At 38.8% G+C, this 21189-nt stretch overlaps 1 protein-coding gene across 3 annotated transcripts in view; it reads right to left on the bottom strand.

Annotated features, from left to right (window-relative positions):
• LRBA (LPS responsive beige-like anchor protein) overlaps window positions 1-21189 on the bottom strand; it is a 367500-nt gene that overhangs the window by 332323 nt on the left and 13988 nt on the right. For all 3 annotated transcript variants that reach the window (XM_081875163.1, XM_081875165.1, XM_081875164.1), the window contains exons 3-5: window positions 2152-2383; window positions 1911-2011; window positions 1220-1315 (exon numbers count right to left, since the gene is read on the bottom strand). In XM_081875163.1, the coding sequence (XP_081731289.1) occupies window positions 1220-1315; window positions 1911-2011; window positions 2152-2383 (429 nt within the window). The remainder of the gene's footprint in view (window positions 1-1219; window positions 1316-1910; window positions 2012-2151; window positions 2384-21189) is intronic.

Below are 21189 nucleotides of genomic sequence, written 5' to 3'. Positions count from 1 at the left end.
TATATCAGTAACCCACTGACATATCTGAGGAAAACATTCCTTGAAGTACATGAGGGCAAAACATTTTAACCAAAACACTATTCCTTAATATATTTCATCCTTATGTTTTATTTATACAACTATCAAACATTAGAAAATATCTGTATGTTGCAGTTCAATACATATTACAATGCTTTTATATTGTTATACCTTTATTTCAATGTGATACACGAAGTTCCCCAAGCCAGTCCATAAGGATAAAAATAACTATTGTACAATTTTTATTTTTACTTTTTAGTAAGGTTTTTTTTGCTATGATTTAAAAACCTATGAAGTAATTTAGGGACCAGCACAAAACATACCATGGTTCTGGAATTCATTAACATTTGACCTCCAGACTACCATATTCCAGGCCTTTTGAAAGGCACTGAAGATCTACCTGGTATCAAATCGTGGCAGAAGTGGAGAACCACCACAGCAACTTGGCAAACTATCTACAGAAGCCACTTACTCTAATAAGTGTAAGATGCACCTAGAACAAAGTGGGCTCTTTTTAAGAACACCTGGAGTTAAGAGGCAGCTTCCCTAGGAATTTGGCCAGGAAAATATTGCTCATCAAAGCTCTCTTGGTCAAGTTATCAAGAAGCACAAAAAAACAGCAAAGGCAACACACAAACACACACACACCCCAGTACAGTACAGTACAGTACAGTACAGTACAGTACAGTACAGTACAGTACAATAATCTCATTCTGAAAATATTTTAAAAAGCTACAACAATGGTTGCAAAATTCCCATCAAAGTGTTTTCAAAGCATTGCTTACTGAGACTAGGGCTTGAAATGAGGTTCATTTAATTAGGCAAACCACCCATGAGGTTCTTATAAGCCATTATATCTAAAACAGTTCAATACAATAAACTGAGTTTTCATCAGTTAATAGACAGCAGCCCTTACGGTATGGTATTAGCAAACCACTATCATAGAGAAACAAATACTTGAGCAATAAAATGTTTATCAAGAACATTAAAAATTTAACATTCATGTACATGTGTGTTATGTTCAAGTTTCTAAAACCTGGGAGTGGAAGGAGGGCAGGTTGAAAGAGAAAAGATTTGTGTTATTTTTTACTGCCTTGTATTTGAGTGTGCTTAGAACTAAAGGGGCTTAATGAAAGCATGTAGGAAAAACAACCCAAACACATAAATTAAAGCAAAAAAGAATAGGGAAATAACTACTTACTGCAGCACTTTTTCCTGGAAAGTTGAAGAAGGCATCAGGACCATACTTCTGAGGCATGTGCTTTAACACAGACAACAGCTTTCCAGCATGTGGTGGCTATTTAAAGAACGATTTCTCATTTAGTATTTGAATACAAAATTCAGCAAAATGATTGAACATTAACTATGAACTTTAGACAACACTTCTGCTGACTTGCACATTACAATAATGCTATCATACACAAATTATCTCATAAATCCTATTTGCCTTGGATATCTAGAACCATCATTCTGAGTGGATGGTACTGGTTGCAAGTTGAGTTCTTACAATGTAGAATATGAGACTTATGCCCACCCCTCTGCCATCCAGTGCCAAGGTAGTGAACTAACCACATGATAGGGCACCATACCATGTCATACAAATGTTGCCTAAATAACATGTCTGTTGAGGGTATGGGCCCTTAAGAACTGTCATTTCAGGGATTTTGGTGCTTTAGTGAACATGTTAAACTGAATGTTCAATTAACAACAACAACAACAAAATTCCAAACAAGTACAGGTCACACAACCACATGCTGGCCTGGTTACAGCCTTCCATCAAATCTTTTCATTAACCTTATGTATGAAATCAATGTATGAAGTCAATGAAATCAGTTTCAGTGAAATAAACATCTTTTCTCTCTTTTTTGGCTAATGCAGAGTGTTCTACTTACCCATTTTCCTTTGTCTCCCTGAAGTTTGCTGAAGTACAGCTTTAACTCCCGAACTGTCACACTGTAGCTTGCTAATACTCCCAGCATATCAACTAGGAGATCTAAGAAAAGCAAATTATTAGATTTAGATTAATAACCAACTTTTTATTTTACCAGCAAAAAATGTTATAAAAAGGATTCTATGTCAATTAAAGACACTACCACAGTTACTTCCAGTTTTAGGCTTACTGGAAATTCATACCTGCAATCATATTGTCAGCTTTATCAATCCTCTGGAGCACGTGCTCAACAAGACCCACTTCTGTGCAAATTTGGAGATTTCGTATACTTTTCTTCAAGATGGCTGTAAACATGCTCCATACCTCAGCCTGGCAAGTGACATCACATTTATCCAACAAGTCCACCATGCAAGTAATACTCTCTCCATCTTGTATAATAAAGTTCATTTCCAGATCAAAGTGACCTCCTACAAGCTTCAATATAAAAAGAATAGACATTAGTGATTTTCTCTATCTCCAGAATTATATGTTTAAAAGATTTACAACATACAATAGCAGCATTCCTTCTCTGGGGATACACAGTAAGGATATGAGAAGACACCACTAGAAACTTTAGATTGCACAATCGAATAAGTGCAGGCCGAATTAGAAATAAGTGTTACTGGGTGGAATCCAGAATTATATGCACATAATGGGGTGGGTGGAAGCTAGCCATCCCTCATCCCTATGGCAGCATTCCCCAGGTCCTCAAGAATGCTCCACTGAGGGATAGGGGCTCTACTACATGAGGTGAGCACCCCCCACAAAAAACTGGGCATGGCACCTTCCATGAGTGAAGCTCCTGCTTGAAGAAGTTGCTTCTGCCCAGTTTTCAAGAATCTCCCTATTACATGCACTTAGTTTTAAATCCAACTCATTGAGTCCAATGGGTCTTATATTTGCATGTGTTTCCATCGTTTTACGTTAACAATCTAGCAACAGGCATCAGTGTATATGATCAATGTATATAGGAAGCCAATGTCGGAGTAAGAAATATGATCCCAAATACTGTTTTTCCAAGGAGCAATTTTAGAAACATTCCTTTTGACACATGACCGGTCGGTTACCATAGCTGTCCACAGGAATTTTGAGGGTGAGAGGGTGAATGCTACAAACAAACAAACCTAACTGGCATCAGATAATAGGACTATCATTTGTGGGTAGACCTGGCTCTGTTGAACTTGTATTCTGAGTATATTCTTCCATTTGTTCTCTATGGGTAGACTGCTGTCCATCTGCCTAGACACATGCCTGGTGCACCTGTAATGTCTTTTCTCTCACCACTGAAACTAGGTTATAAACACTGTACTATACCTTCAGAGTTGGATATAATAATGATGGACTTTATGCGCATTGGCATGAACAGATTACTTTTTAAAATGTTTAGGAATTCAGAATAGTACCACATTTTTGTATGAAATGAGGCCTTAGTTAGAAAGATCACAAGTTCCTGGTTTTGTTGCTGTATATTGTGGTTGAGCTGGCAGGTGAATCCCCAAGTTGCTACTCCAAACTTAAGTTCCATTGAATTGGATAGGAAAGTGATCGTTGCACTTATTTTGAGGGGACTAACGTGACTAAGGCTGCAATCCTATGCACGCTTATCTGAGTGGGACTCTACTGACAAGTAAACATACAACAATCCTATACACATTGCTCTTCTGCTCTCACTGCCCCATTGTACTGACTCCCGCTACTGCTGCCCGTGTATTTATACTCCCGGCTTGCTTAGCTATGTTCTTTTACATAGCACTTGGTGGTTTCTTCAACAGATCATCAGGAGTAGTGCCTCATAATACCCAGCCTGCAATGTCACCTGCCAGCTCGTCTGATGACAGGGTTTATCACACAAGAGCTGTATTTAATTCAGTGAATGACACCCCTTGGGTATATGAGGGTTAGCAGCAGAGATCTATTACTAAACAGAAACTAATCAGATAGGATTTTTTCATTAAAAATATATTCATTCAGATATAAGATTTGCCAAAACAGTCACTCTTCCTGGCTTTTCCCTGAATCCCAGCAGCTCCCACTCATTACTCAAGATCTGAAGTGTTAGAGATATACATGTTGGGAAGCACATTTTTCAGCATTCTTAACATAAATCAGCAACAATGTCATGCACCTCAAGATTAGAAAGCTACAGTGAGTGTATCTGAGATTCCTAAACAGAATACACGTATAATGGAAAAGAAAGAAAGAAAGAATAAATAAATAAATAACACCTTAAATATTTCTCCTCTTTCACTCTTATTTCATTAATGAAATGAAGGAAGAATGGCACAGGTAACAACTTGTAGCAGGTGATAACTTTCTTCCGCCTCCATTAGCAGCAGTAGTGAATGTCAAAAAATGAATGGAATTGGAATGTGGCCGGCTAGACCTTTTGGCCTAGTGGTGAGAGGGTCAGCCCTAGGGGTGTGTTTGAAAACTGCTGATAGTGAAGGTTCCTAGCAGGGATAGTCAATAGACACACATTGTGCAACAGCGTCCAGGCACAATTTAAAGCTATTTTTTTACCTAGGAGGGTTTGCAGTAAAACTAAAGGACTACTTTCACTACCTTCCATTGTAGTGCCCAGATCAGAGGGCAACTCCTGACTGACATATTGCTGCCATGTCACAAGTGATAACAAAGTAATGTTGGTTTTCTGGCTAGAAAACCTACCCTTACCGTTTTATGCATGCAACAGCAACAGTCAAGTACTTGGGCTCAGTAGAAAGGCAGACTCATGCAAAGAACTGCCAACATCTTGAAAGCAAAAGATTTAAGGAAGCCATGTATGATTTTATGCTTATGAACCAACGATGGAATTATCCAGCTTTTCTGCCAATGTCAAGCACAGTGCAAAGTTGTTAGGAAAAAAATCCGTGGCTCACTAGCTTCTTAAAGTTCATTTCTATGAGTTAATGTATTTGGTTTTAAGTGACCATCAACTACCATGCCAACACTTTACAGGCCATACATTCTGCTGTTAACTAAAATGACCTCACCTTCACCTCAATTCTCTACTACCCATCTTTCACTTTTGGCTACATGTACTATTGTCAGTAACTACCCATCCAAGAAGTTGACAAATTAGTTTTCCTATCTAATCTGCAAAACACAAATAATTCAGCAGCGTTAGAAGTAGAACACTCCTAGGACCAGACACTAGACTTAAATCTCCCTCATTTAAGTGTTTTATGAAATTACTTTAAGAAAATATGGGAAACAGTTACATGCAATTTGTAGTGAATTTGATATACTGTTAATATGCAAAAATATTATAGATGCACATAAGTGCACACCTATACAGTATGTCATATTAACCCTTTCTAATGGCAATTTGAGACTGATCAACCTTCAAGACACAAATTTGTTGCCAAAGACAGGGATCGTAATCCTGGTCCGTACACTGGCTAGTTATTATCCGAGCTGCAGTAATGGCTGTGCAGAGCAAAATGTAATCTCGCGAAATGTCACAGTAAGTTATGAATATCTGAGCAGCCTAATGCACCTTACTAGCCATGAAGTGTGAGGATGTAATCTTATTACCTTTTTTATGGTTGTATTTTTTTGAATAATGTAGCCTTTGAACTGATGTATAGTCTTTCCCTGCACTTTAGCATGATTTGGTCTCCCGTGTCATGCAGTTCATTTTTCAGAACTCCCTGATTCAATGTATTTTAAGTCTTAGGCTCAACTTCATAAACAATCTTTATAACAACCCACAGGGTGGCATAATATTTTCGCTCTCTAGATTGTGGTATAATGTGTAAGCATACAGCAGTGATTTTAAAGCAACACATTTGAAGCATTCAAATACATCTTCATAAGTTTTACATTTCATTTTAATATTTGCCTTGGCTATTCGTAAATTTAAATAAGTCATAAATATATCAATACCTGCATGAATTCAAGAAGCAATGACAACCTTTTGTAGTTTACATTTGTAGATTATGTGTCTCAGCCCCAATTCCACCCCCTCCAAAATCTCTAGTATCCAGGGAGATTTCTTTACACCTAATATCATTACCGGTATATACCAAAATAATGGTTAGGCAAAATTAGGCAAGTTAAGAGCTAGAAACCAATTAACAGTTTATGAGTTCAAAATATCAGTCACAGGATTTTAAATTAATGACAGCTACTGTGATAATGTGACATTAATTACAAACAAAAACCTGTCTGAAAGTGAACTCCAGTCAATCTAAGACCTATTTATTTGATATATTTAAGGTATGAGCTGAAGGAAGGTGCAACTGTTCTAAGTACACTGGTCTAGAAGAAAACCCCACTGAAATAAACTATTATGAGAATTAGTGTGCTTACTCTAATGTTGTACTGTTTTAGTGTTAGTTACAGATAGGTAGCCGTGTTGGTCTGCCATAGTCAAAACAAAACAAATTCCTTCCAGTAGCACCTTAAAGACCAACTAAGTCAGTTCTTGGTATGAGCTTTCGTGTGCATGCACACTTCTTCAGATACACTGAAGAAGTGTGTATCTGAAGAAGTGTGCATGCACACGAAAGCTCATACCAAGAACTGACTTAGTTGGTCTTTAAGGTGCTACTGGAAGGAATTTGTTTTGTTTTAGTGTTGTTAGCCGCCCTGAGCCCGGCTTCGGCTGGGGAGGTCGGGATATAAATAAAATTTATTTTTATTATTATTATTATTATTATTATTATTATTATTATTACTCTGAAATAACAGAGTAAATAACGATGTCATTTACATTGTTTTAAGATACCAATTTAGGTTCCTTTAGTTACCCAGACTGGGGCATGGAGACTTAAAAACAATTTGAAACTTTCTTTTTAAAAAAGCACACAAAGTTCAATAATATACACAGAGGCGAACAGAAACACACAACACAAGTTGTATAAAAAACACCCTACATTTTAAAACACTGCAGAGGTACTATGTTATACACCGTAAACTTTTCCTTAATGATAATAAAGAATTTAATATACATAAATGTTTTCCAAATACAACTTTCTATATGCATAATGCACACAGTCAAATTTCACCTTGAAACTAGAATGAAACAGCAAGTGACTGGTTGGCATTAAAAAATTATGTATTGCTACCCAGATCATAGTTATGTAAACTGCAAGACAAGACATGCCCAAGGCTCACTGGGTTTTTCACATGTCAGGTTTAAATGCTGGAAGATACAAATGTTTCAGACCATAAAAGGTACATACACTATGATAAATACTAACATCTGTGACTGCTGGCCAATCTTAACTTTCCTAATCCAAGATACAAGGCAATCACTGCAAGCTGCAGAATGTCTAGTTAAAAGAAAGACAGAAAAGTGACAGCCTAGCTGATATTAATGAAAGTTAATTTTCATACCAGCTGGCTCAGACTTAAATACAAAGTATGGTCTGGCTGTACACAAATTATTGAAGCCTGCACATTGTGCTTTCTTCAACCTATTGTACTCTGATTTCTCCTCTCAGTTTTCTTTCTCCTTCCCCATCATCTTACACAGAAAGCATAGGGATAACAGAATTAGAATAACAAACCATAGAAACAACCAAAATTCTCACGATCACCAATAAACCGGGCAACTCTAGCTTTCAGACACCCTAGGGTTTGCCCAAACCATGGTTTGCCCACTTCAGATATAACAGCAGCCCTATGCATGGTTTGTTAAAATCAAAATGAAGAGGGGAAAGCAGGGTATGTGAGACTAGTGGGCAAGAGAGGGAGTGTAAGACACAGATTCATTTATGTAGTGTCAAATCTTGGTTTAGTGTTAAGTCTGAAACAACACAATAGTCACATTTATTTTAAACATATCTGATGAAGCCAACTCTCATTCATAGAAGCTTATGGCATGTCTTTGAAGGTACCTTAAGACTCTTCGTTGATTTTGCTGCAGCAGATTGAACATGTCTATCCTTCTGGAAATTGGATCCAAAAAACGGTTCTATTGCATGAGTGGAAAGCATTGATTTTCATTGATTTGCTTTGTGCCCTCTTATCACGTGGTTCCCAAAGGTCACCCAATCTTTAAGAGGAGTTTTTCAGAAGGTGCAGGAGACAGCAATAGGAAGCCATGTTGCAGCAGCACACTTCTGTTCCCTTGTCTTAGGCTTCAAGTCAACTACAGAGACTGAAGTAAAAGCTACTTAAATTTGATGTAATTTTAATATCCTACGTTAAGCTGTTATATTAAACATATCCATTATCCTTCTATTCAAATTTCCACATTGAACCACCCTACATATAAAACCCACTCTCACAAAATAACCAAATTCGTAACCTTAGTTTAATCCAGACATAAGTACATCAAGGTAAAATTCTTGCCTAAAGTCATATGCAAAGTATGTGCCTTCCTATAGGAAATGAGATTTCCAAAATCCATTACATCACTGATTCATACATGAGCACTGAAAGCCAATAAATCACTTAAACTATGATACAGAGGTCCTTTAAAAATTTGCATTTACCTATAGTAAATACCGCCATGTTCTTTAATAGCTTGCTAGCGCAATCTTCGCAAACTACTGATTTATGGTTGTGACATATTTTCAAAATCAGAAATCCATCACTGTATGACATCTACTAGAAAGGCAGTTCAAGTTACATAACTCTAAATTTAAAGTCTGTGTAACATGAAAGTCACATAGCAAAAAAAAAAACCTGTACTGTATTGCTTATTTTAGTTTCCCTACTGTTCATTTCCACTCTAGGAATATATGGAAGCTATTTGTTAGTAGACCACATCAATTTACAGCCCTACTCATAGAGGTTTCTCAACATTTCATTAGGAACATAATAATAGACAAAAAGAAAATATAGTGATACGGCCCCTAGAAATGAATAGCAATGATCAAACTTGGAAGTAACAAAGGCTGAAAGCAAACAGTGGACATTTCCTCAAGATAACAACTGTCATGATCTCTTTTAGCAACTTTCCTGAAGAAGAGGTAACCAATGGGCTACCCTAAAGTGACTTTAAAATTTATATTCAGCAGAAACAATACTGTTTGACCAAAGCCTATTAAAGTTTGTGAGCCATATCCAACCCCGCAGCTCTGCCTGGTGCAACAAGCTTCCATGCAAGCCACAAGCCTTCCTCTTCCTCTCCTGTCCCCTCCAGCCTCCCGTGCAACCTCAAAATCAGCTCCAGGGGGAGAAGAGGAAGTGGGATCATCTTAATAGATGGTCCTGGTTGCAGGCAGGCCCTCAACCCAGTCCCCCCACCCTAGCATGGGTGGAGCCATTACCCTCACCACAGGGTGGCACAACAATTACCCAGGGCTATCACCTAATCAATTTGAGTGGGGTGATCATGGGGGGGGGGGAGTATAAAAGCGGCAGGGCGGCGTGTGCCAAGCACCTGCTTCGCGCTGCCGAACACCCGCCCACGCTCCCTTTAATTTAGGTGTCCTCTGGCCTTGCTTTGAACTTTGGGTTGGTTGCCAGTCTTGGGACAGGGACCAGGTAGGAATTTTTCCATTTGGCAAATTGGCACTGGCCACTTGGTTTTCACCTAACTCTTAGCAATCGTCACAACTTTGTAAGGTTTGGCAGTTAGGCATTGGCTTATTGTTGAGTGGGGGAGGGGGAGGTCAGTCATCGCCTGCCCTTCCATTGTCCAAGAGTATTCTGTTAAAGTAATCTGGGGCCTGGATCTTGTCCAAAGTCCGCTTGAGGGGCTAGGGCCATGTCAGGCCTCAGGGAACACCGGGGGAGATGCAGGCGGGTTCCCCCGAAGCAGCTCCCCTTTGGGTGGTTTCCCCTTACAGACTTCCTGCAAAGGGGGCAGGAGTCCGATATAATCTTTTGCCAATGCCTAAGCCAATACCACTCACATTTCCTGTAATCAATAAAGCTGTGGCCAAAATTTGCCCAGTAACCTTAAACAAAAAATCTGTGTCTGTGTGAATTTCTTTATCTAATGGGGCGTTGGCTTCAGGGTCTTGACACGCAAATAGAACTCCTGTTATACCTCTAGAACCTTGCTAGTGCACAACTGGATAAAACCCAATGTTCAAGACCAGCTAATATGATTTTACTGAAAGAGGATGACCTTCAAAAAGACCTGCCACATGAGATGCTTGAATGAAATAACTGGCGAAGGTAGACAAACCACTTAATTGAAAATTCACACTCAGAGCTTCCTGATTCTTTAAATGGGAAATATATCCATTCATTAAAAAAAACAACCTCAAGGTACAAAAGTTTAAAGTGTTTTTTTCAGCCAGTGTCTACATTGAATTAATGGCAGTTTTATGAATTTTAAAATAACAAATAGGTATTTCTTCTCCAAAATTTCCTTGTTTTGTTTTCTCAAATGATGAGGCTTACAATAACATTTCCCCCAATGTTCTTTCTAAGAGGGATACAGAGAATGGCTTGTTTTTAATGACTATTTTATCATCCTGTGCTCCATTGTGATGGAGGTGCCACTAAATATACTCCAAATTGTCAGGCTTTGACAAACCATTTGTGCAAGAATTCTAGTTTTGTATAAGATACATGGCAACAAACAGCATACAATAAAATAATTGGGAAGGACCATAACACCTGTACTTAGTAGGACTACACCAATCTACACACTTCCATAGTGTGCGTTTTCTCTCACACCAATGTTCTGAAGGTCCCATACACAAATGAGTATAAGAAAGACAGAATGGAATGAAACGCAGGAGGAAAATATCAACTGATCACGACAAATATGCTTCGGATAGGCCCTTAACAAGGTACTCAAAACACTGACAAACTGTGGCCCACCAACTGTAGACCTGCACAAACTGTGACCCACCAAGCCAAATAAAGTTAGCTAGCTGTGCACTGTGGCCTGCCAAGTGATTGATAATCCCCCTGCCAGCCATGGAGTAATAACTGGAGGTTTCCCTGGTGACAGCCATATATAGCTGGTGGGTTGCATTTCATTTTGTGGGTGACAAGCTGTTCAGACATGCTACTTCTGCTAGCTTTCATTCTTTTACATTTACCAACATTTGGGATACCAGAACTTTTCTGTAGATAATTGTGTAATCTGCAAATGTGTTTTTGTATGAAGCCAGTCACCTGCTATTTACCAAATAGTCAAGTTGGTTATCACACATTTGTTTAACTTCCATGCATTTGTCATCCAAATGTTTTGCAAGGAATAAAGAAAAAACATATTTATAGATATAATTAGATTATGTTGTCCACAGCTAACTAGATAAGAAGGAAACATTTTGCTTTGTATTCTTTTAAAAAAAGGTACAATACATATTTTAATTGCCTAGTGTTTAAGACATTTGCATACAAACAATACTAGATGGCTCAGAACTCAATGCACATTTTTCCCAAATTAAAAAGAAAGTAAGGTGATGTGGACTGTGCTGCTCAATATATTTTCCACTGTGTAACCATAAAAGGGTTGCCAGGAAAGTCTCACTAGAAGACAATCCAAAGTACTGGGCAAATTTATACATTGGGAAGCAGTCCTTTAGCTACTGGGATCCTAAACCATTTAGAACTTTAAAAGTAACAGCACATTAAATTAAGAACTAGTTGTCAATGCAGCTGGTACAATGAGGAAATAACATGGCCCCCAAATTTGGCAATAGTCAGAACTCACAACAGCATTTTGAATCAGCTGACATTTTCGAACAATATTCATGGATCAGCCTCTTTAATGTGTTACAGAATCCAATCTAGATGTAATTAAGGGATCTGTGACCATGGTCCTTATCTACCCTCCAAGTATAGGCACGGCTAATGCTGAGTAAAAGTTCCATTGGCCATCAAGAAACACTGTCAAGCTGTGAATATGATCCTCCTAGGGGATGTACAGCCCTAATCTAGAACAGTTTGACCATGATGACTTCTGCCTAGTCCAGAGTAAATTTCAAGATCTGTCACAATCCAAGCCACATTTCCACAGCTTCCCCAGAATGAACTGATGAGGAGATATATTTTTAAAATCTGCCTCTCTCTATATTGGTTATAGTCATTGGTTACATGGCTTCTCAAAAGAACATTTGGGGATTGGAATTATTTTGGTTGGAACTTATTGTTTGTTTTTATATTGTTTGACCTCCTTTACAAGGTAAAAAGTCATTTTCAAGTGTTGGGGGGGTGGCAAATGCATGACATGTAGGCTGCAAAATGAGGGTGGGGTGAACATGCGCCCTGCAACATACAATATATTTCCCACCCCATACCAACTGCACTTCAGGGATTCTTTATTTCACTGCAAAGCTATGAAGAGGAATTCTAAGCACATTCACTGGAACATGCTTAAAAACCCTTTGGACATTTGCACTGAATATGCGAAGGTCTGAAGTAGTGGTGATGAGTAACTGGTGATGAGCCTTTGATGCGCACTTCTCAGTCATAGACACACTTTAAACCCCAGGCATTTGAAAAGGGATCATCAGGCCTAAAGGGAAAACAGTCGCTGCAATGTTTAAGGATTAAAAAGAGCCCATCATGAGCAGAATAACCAATATTTGTTTAGTATATAAACAAGCAAAGCAATGGTTACTAATTATCCTTTCCCCAATTCAATATTAGCACAAAATAAGCTTGCTCAGCTATTGCAAAAAGAGAGAGAGAGAAAGGGGGGGGTACAGTACTTAGTGCATTTGACACCATACAGAGAAGAAATATACTGTGCAGGATGTTTTACTCAGCATACTGTTCCAATACCAGCACAGGAGAGGAGATTATAGGGGCATTCACTGTCTGCAGTCTATACCAGGGGTGAGCAAACTTTTTCATCCGTGGGCCAGTCCACCGTCCCTCAGACCATGTGGTGGTGGGGAAATGGAACAAATTCCTATGCCCCACAAATAACCCAGAGATGCATTTTAAATAAAAGCACACATTCTACTCATGTAAAAACACCAGGCAGGCCCCACAAATAACCCAGAGATGCATTTTAAGTAAAGGGACACATTCTACTCATGTAAAAACACGCTGATTCCCGGAGTGTCCACAGGCCGGATTTAGAAGGCGATTGGGCCGCATCTGGCCCCTGGGCCTTAGGTTGCCTACCCCTGGTCTATACAGTGGAAAGCACTCCACTAAGTGCCACACAAAATATGGTCCAGTATCAACAAAGGCAAGAAAATGTAAGGTTTAGTAATTCTGAATTAGGGGTCAGCACAATTGTCTTAGGCTATAATACAACACAGGATATTAGGTGGGCAAAAAAGGAAGAGGCTGCAGCTGTAGCTGCAATATCTGAGATCATTGTGTGGGAAAATGAAGCCACTCACTCACTCATTCTTCTTTCTTTCTTTCTTTCTTTCTTTCTTTCTTTCTTTCTTTCTTTCTCTCTCTCTCTCTCTCTCTCTCTCTCTCACACACACACACACACACACAAACACCCTGCTTATAGGTTTAGGTACGTACACTGCATTACAGATGAATACACAGCCTTAGAATTTAGTTTGGGAACCATTCCCTCCTATTTAAACACAAAAATATTTTCATTAAGATGACATGTTAAGTATACAGGTTTAAAAGGTCAAGTTTCCTTTGCAAATTGTTTAAATTTAGGTCTCCTTGAAACTTTTCTGATCTTAGAAATCACAACTGTGAAAAAATTGCATTTTCTTGTTTCTTAAAAACTGTTTCTTCAAAACTAATTTATACCCTATTCTTAAGCAGCATAGGTTACAAAAAGTTAAAATACTCCGCCTTGCTATAAATGTAATCAGACTGTGTCCAGAGTTCATTCAAATGTTATTTTTATTTTACATTTTGTATGTCCTAGTAAGTATACTTCCTGCACAAAGCAGTTATCAGTAACCCCTAAATAAACCATGATATAACACAAAACCAATGCACCGTCAGCACATCCTTGCATATGTGAGAAGTCTTGCACACAATGTAAACTTTATTTTAGGATTTCAACTGCCTGAAAAACTACAGCTTCTGCACCCTTCCCCTGTCCCCACTATTTATGTACTGTATTTTTTCGTGTATAAGACTCCCCCCCCCCGGGTGTATAAGACGCCCCTTATTTGGGGGAACTCAAATTTAAGAAAATGGGCGGAGATGTTGAACTTTTTCTGGGGATGATTGCCCAAAGTTGTTGAGCTTCTTTTGAGGAGGATTGCCCATAGTTGTTGGGCTTTTTTGGGGGGGGGGATGCAGAAAATCACCAACCCGGCAGACAAATGCTCATAATCACTTGTACTGCAGAATCATACCAGTGCCTGCCCACTCACAATATCCCCTATTGCCACACCAGCCAATCCACAGCAGCACTTCACACAGCAACCAATCATCCACCCAATTACCGCAGCAGCAGCCAATCCAAAGCAGCCCTTGCCTCAGCCACCAATCACCCACAAAATTACCGCTTACAAGCTGCAGCTCACGGCTGCAACCAATCACCTATCCCCCCTATGCACTATCTGTGTATAAGACGACCCCAGTTTTTAAACATTATTTTTGGGTAAAAAAAGCTCGACTCATACATGGAAAAGTACTGTAATTACTTTGAACAATTAAAAAATGCTTCTGTTTGGAGATTGCACTGATGACCTCATCAGTATGCTGAAATCCTACACAGTAGCAAACCTTCTGCCAGATTCTGAGTAGATACAGGAAATGACACACTATGCAGCCCATAGTACTGTATGTGGGCACATCCTCCCTTCTTCCAGAGATACACATTGGAAAGTCAGTGCTGCAGGTTGTTAACTCACAACAGCACAAAGCTAGAAGCACTGGGGACTTCTATAAAATGGCTTTAAAAAACAACAACCCTAAGACTCTAGCTCACTAACATTAAATCTGTTTGGTCTTTGAAGGTGCTACAAAACTTGCTTTTGCTACAACACACCAGCAGAGCTATGACTTGTCCAAGTGATCCTGTCCCTAGGTACACAATTATGTGACCAAAGGACTATGACAACAGAAACCAATGGAGAAATCATACACCAAGTACATTGTGCTAGATCACAGGATGTGCCGACCTGTTTGTATCAGTGGATGTTTGGGGCAATGGTATTTTAGATTAGGATGCCAGACTAGACAATCTCCATTAGTTATTCCAGGACAGAATCATAGAACCATACAGGTGGAAGGGATCCCAAGGGTCATCTACTCCAACCTCCTGCAATGCAGGAATCTTAACTAAATCTTACATGACAGATGGCCACCTAACTTCTGCTTAAAAACCTCCAAGGAAGGAGAGTCCACTTGTCATTTAAGTTCATCGATCTTTTGTCACCAACTGTTACATTTGAGCAAGCAGGAAGTGGAACGACAACACATCTGGACCCTATGAAGCATTTAGCCAATTAGAAAAAATAAAAATAAAAAGGTCCAATGTGGCAGCCTGTAATTACTTAAAATTCCCACAACAGATCTAGAATATAAAACTGATTTTTTTAATTTATTTTCCAGATTTCCATTCTATTCAGAAGCACACAAAAATACAACTGAAAAGTAATAAAAACAGGAACAGAGATCTCACCCTGAAGAGCAGTGGTCAAGCTTTTGTCTTTCAGACGATCTGTAGCTGGGTTCCTTCAGAGATATTTTTGGGGAGGCTACAAGGGGCATGAAAGCATAAGAAAAGCCTACTTTGCAAATGGACTTCTACTCAGAACAACTCTGGATCCAACCTATCGTCAGTTTCTATATTATTATTAATAATAATAATAATAATAATAATAATAATTTCTATACTGCCCTTCATTCAAAGATTATGAAGGATGAAGATGAGGAAAATTACTACTACAATCTACTATCAGCCCTTCACCATATGGTCCCAGGATGGATTACAGCAATTAAAACACAATATTAAAAATAAAATATATTATTAAAAACATTAGAAACAATTTACAATTACAGAAATAATGTGGGTCCTAAAAGTATACATGTATATAGATGTAATGCAATATACACATGCCATTCAGAATACAAATATAGAACGACCACAGTTTCTGCATCAGCTTAATCAGGGAAATGGCTATTGTGAGGGGTGAGGTTTTGGAGTACAGAATATGACTACAGTACTATTAAAGAGCGTAACACACAGAGCTAAAGAAAGCCCTGTTATGAATACGTGCTGTTAAACAGTATTCTGGTGTGATCGTATGTCCACAATGACCCAACAATGCTCTCTAATTAATTTAACAATACTGATATTTCTTGAAAATGGTCCAATACTTTTAATTACCACTGTTAACTAATGTCTTGCTGCATTTTTGAACTAGTTACTCGGTCATGTTTACTTAAGACTATTCCACAATTAAACAATGTCTTCAGGTATTCTTTTATTAATATAACAGTGTAACTTTGATCAGCACAACTAATTTATCCCTGTCTTAAGTTAAAATGTTTGTAATTATATGTGTCAAACATATAAACATTAAAAAAAACCTGCCACATAAAAAGCAAAAGGGAATGAGCACCATCTCATGGGCATTGGAGGTAATGAAAGAAGAAAAAATGTATTTGCAAGTCTCCTGTACGGTGGTACCTCTAGTTACGAACTTAATTCGTCCCAGAGGTCCATTCTTAACCTGAAACTGTTCTTAACTACAGACATGCTTTCGCTAATGGGGCCTCTTGCTGCCACTGCACCGCCAGCACATGATTTCCGTTCTCATCCTGGGGCAAAGTTCTCAACTTGAGATAACTGTTCCAGGTTATCGGAGTTTGTAACCTGAAGCATTTGTAACCTGAGACGTTTGTAACTCAAAGCACCACTGTACTCAGATGTGAAAATCTCCACCTGATTCTCTAAAATTCTTCAGAAGTATACTTATATTTTAACAGGTTTTTAAAATGTAATTTAAGAGAAGAACTCACGTAACTATACAAAGCTTTTCTACCATTAAGCTAAACATATACTGGTAGCATGTAAAATTTAATCAATTAAATCCTATAGGAAATGTTGTACAGGTTTTAGATTACCAAAGCTACAATCCCTCTTGGAAGTACCTGTAAACAGAGTGAGATTTATCTTCATGTAAACATGCATAGAATTGCACTGCAGCCCATTAGTTATCAAAGGGGCGGGCAGAAATATGAACACACCACTGAAGGTGCCAAGGTAACTTTTTGTTGTCAAGCTTGGCTTAATTTAGTACAGTGGTGCCTCTGGTTGTGGACACGATCCGTTCTGGGGTGCTGTTCACACCCTGAAAAGTCTGTAACCAGAGCGGCGCTTCTACGCATGTGCGAAGTGTGATAGAGCGCTTTTGTGCATGAACGAATCGCGCAGAACGCTTCTGCACGTGTGCCGAAACCCAGAAGTAAACACTTCCGGGTTTGAGGCATTCTTAACCCGAGAAAACGCAACACTAAGCTAATGCTATTCTAGGCTGCATATATATTACGCAGAGAGAGAGAGAGAGAAAGAGCGCACTTTATTTTATCAAGCACACTTTGCTTTGGAAGTAAATTAATTCTGCTTCTTCACAATATCCTTCTTAATTCTGTACAGTATAGGAAAATAGTGAACAGAAAAAAAATACAATTAATTCCATTAAATTTGATCAAAGTACTCCTTATTTCACAAAAACGGCCCTTGCTCATTTCCTTTAAGCTATCTGTTTTACGTGTACCAATTTAAGTACTAGTTCCAGTACCCACTGACCTGAAATTTTACCCAGTAATAGCAGTACTCAGAGAAGTCCCACACCAGCTTCTGTGTCAGTTCAAGTTACAAACACCTGTCTACTGCCATAACAGTTTGGCAACATACTCTTAGAGGAAATGATTATAACAATGCCATGTTTATACACTGGTGCTGTCTGTCATTAATGAAAGTGTTCACAAAAGGAAACTGTATCAACTCCTGATGCTAGGAAAATGTTCGCAATAGTCTGCATCAATTAACAATTAAACATGAATGCATAGCTTTTTGAAAAAACTACTTTTTACACACTTCCAAATAGAGCTCTTTAATTGAATGGACATGTTTGGACTAAAGCCATCAGTGTTGTGAGCAGTGCTATTTTTCTAGAAAAAGAGGTGCCGGAACTCACTACAGAAACGTACCTCATTCTCTTAGAATAGCATGGGGAGGTGCCAGAACCCACCTGAGAGGTTCTGGCTGAAAAAAAGCCTTGGTTGTGAGTAGCCTCTGAATGGACTTAAGTGTAACATGACATGCAGAGAGGATTCTTCTTGCTGTATATAATTTTTAAAAGTTTAGAGGAAAAGAATTGATAAGTTATGGTGTATGAAGGTAGGAAACGCCTTGCTGGATCCAGCCAAAGGATGAACTAGTTCTGCAGTTCATCAGATGCCTACATGAAGCCAACTAGCAGGCCCTGAGTACCCTTCTCATTTGCAATTCCCAGCAGTCAGTAGTCAAGAGGCATACTAGCTCCCATAGTGGAGGTACAACATAGAAATTGTGGCTAATACTTACTGTATACTCCATAAATTTCTCTGATTCCCTTTCAAAGCTGTATGACATACAAAACATTTTCTTTTATTCAGAATTCGAAGCAATTTACAGAGATTTAGATTCTCTACCAAAAACGAGGAAGACTACCTGCAAAGCATTCCATATGGCTCACTAAAAAATCAAGTGCATGTAACCTGGAACATTATAATCGGAGGGTGAAATATGCAATTTTGAACATACTTGTTATGCAAGGTCACGACCTTACTCCAGTGCTGGTATGCACAATTCAATTAACTCAAGTTGTTAACTCAAGAGGTGCAAACTGCCACATTAAGTGAACAAAATAGTTTACTGTGGGTTATATTTTCTACCTGTGCAATGGAACTTCTTCCGCTCCCTGCTCCCACCCCACCCCCCAACAAAAAATTAATCCAGAGGGTTAGTGGAAAACCTAGGGCGCAGCACAGGAGTAAAAGACTAGGTAGGAGCAAAGCAGCTACAAGCTTCTCTCCGGGGTCCAGTGTGGTCCCAGTAAGCTACAGCTTGGCTTACTATGATGTGCAAACCAAGTCAATGCTCAAGTTGTCTAAATTAGATTTAATTGTCCCGTTGCTCAGTCCCTGCTCCTGCCAACCTAGTAGTTCGAAAGCACATCAAAGTGCAAGGTACCGCTCCGGCGGGAAGGTAAATGGCGTTTCCGTGCGCTGCTCTGGTTCTCCAGAAGCGGCTTTGTCATGCTGGCCACATGACCCGGAAGCTGTACGCCGGCTCCCTTGGCCAATAAGGCGAGATGAGCACCGCAACCCCAGAGTCAGTCATGACTGGACCTAATGGTCAGGGGTCCCTTTACCTTTACCTATAAACTAACCAAACCAAAACAAATCTAAAATAAATTCTGTTGAAAATGAAAGAATACTTTTCTTGATTTGTTATCGAAGTTAAAGGGTTATGAAAGAACATGTGCTATGGGTGGCATTCAAATGAGTTTTACTCAGAGCCTCCCTGTCTCTGCTGAGAACAAGGCCTATTAGGGCATGGAAGCCTGAGTCAGTACTCCACCCCTGGAACTCACAAAGAAACAATTTTGTAACACAATTTTGTGAACAATTTTGTAACACAATTTTGTGAACAATTTTGTAACACTTGTTTTGGCTGATAGTCAAACTATTTACAAATTGTGAAATATCTAGCGAATGAAGGTACAATTTGCACACACATTTTGATCAGCTTCCACATTTAAAGAGATAATACAGTGGTACCTCGGGTTAGATACACTTCAGGTTACATACGCTTCAGGTTACAGACTCCACTAACCCAGAAATATTACCTCGGGTTAAGAACTTTGCTTCAGGATGAGAACAGAAATCGTGCAGTGGCGAAGCAGTGGCAGCAGGAGGCCCCATTAACTAAAGTGGTGCTTCAGGTTAAGAACAGTTTCAGGTTAAGAACAGACCTCCAGAACAAATTAAGTTCTTAACCCAAGGTACCACTGTAGACTAAATAGACATGAGTCTCTCAGACTGCAAAATGGAAATATCCCTAGGCATAGCTAGGGATATCTAGACTTACCGTATATAGATAGGAGAGCCAAATCTAACCATGGATTGAACATTGACAGCAGTTGCAGACTTTGGGCTCTCAAATTTCCTGCAGTGCCCTGTGCAATGCTAAAATCCACGTTGCACAGATTTGAACTGCCAACCTTCTGATCAGCAAGCCCAAGAGGCTTGGTGGTTTAGACCACAACGCCACCAGCTCCCTACAGTTACCTTTACTTATTTCAACAATACTGGGCTGTACAGTCTAAGACAGACAATTAATTAGAAAACACTAATTTGTACAATTTTAAAGCACTGGCATCTCATTTTTGGAGTAATGCTCTAGCAGAAAGCGTTGTGAACAATTAAGCTGTTTAAGTAGGTCTTTGATAACTACAAGCTACTTCATTACAACAAGCTGTGCAATTTATTGACAATATGTCTTGTCCTAGTCTGTACAATTGTAACAGAAGAGCATGCAAAGGGTTTGAAAGTTACAGAGAACATGAAAGAGACTATTCTGAAAATGGTTAATTGAGATCAGATGCACAGGCTACAAGACAGTCAAATCAATTTTGACGAGGCTTTGTTTATTCATTGATACAAGTCAGAAAATAGTTACAAGAAGTGGAAGAACAATCAAGAACTCATCCATTTATTGTGTCAAACATTCACAGTTGGCCAAAGAGCCCATTTTGTATCAATAAAAATATAAGATCACTGTTATTTCCATGTCAAAGATAACAGCACAGCTAGAAAATGCATTAAAACCTCCTGCGTTCTGTCAGGTTGGATTGAAAACAAGTAACAAACAAACTCCAAGAAATACACGAAAATATGTTTCCTTGAAACATAGTATGTCAGTCTGTACTGAACCTTACTCAGACTGGGAAAAACCAGGTTGCAAAATTTAGAGTAAGGTTTTACTGGGGGTGGGGTAGTATTAGTCTCAGATCATACGGCCTTCTGTGTGTCTTCCTTATAACACATGTTTCACAAGGTCATCTTGGATTTTGTTTTCAAGGGTTGGGTTTACACAATGGTTAGTATAATGAGACATACGGCTGTAAGATACTGGTGTCCATTGTGCTTTCATAGTGAAAATACAGGATCTTTTGACATCAAGACCAAAAGCAAGACATCTAAAAGCAAGACATCTTAGAAATATACAGTAGCCCTTAAAGACTGGTGATAAACTAGCTGCAAGCTAGAAAGTCAGTAGTGCTAAAAGGAGTAGGTGGGGACTGCAACTTCTATCAGTTTGGCAAAGGAAGTGGCATCTATCTGGTATTCTGAAAGTAATGAGTAAGTGGCCTTTTTAGGTCTCTTGTTGCTTGAAAAACCCACAACTCATGCAAAATAAATAAAATATCTTG

Source organism: Podarcis erhardii (genome assembly GCF_964252035.2).
Source record: "Podarcis erhardii genome assembly, chromosome: 9".
NCBI classification, from domain to species: domain Eukaryota; kingdom Metazoa; phylum Chordata; class Lepidosauria; order Squamata; family Lacertidae; genus Podarcis; species Podarcis erhardii.
Note: the sequence above shows the minus strand (reverse complement) of the source record. Positions and strands in the feature narration are given on the sequence as shown.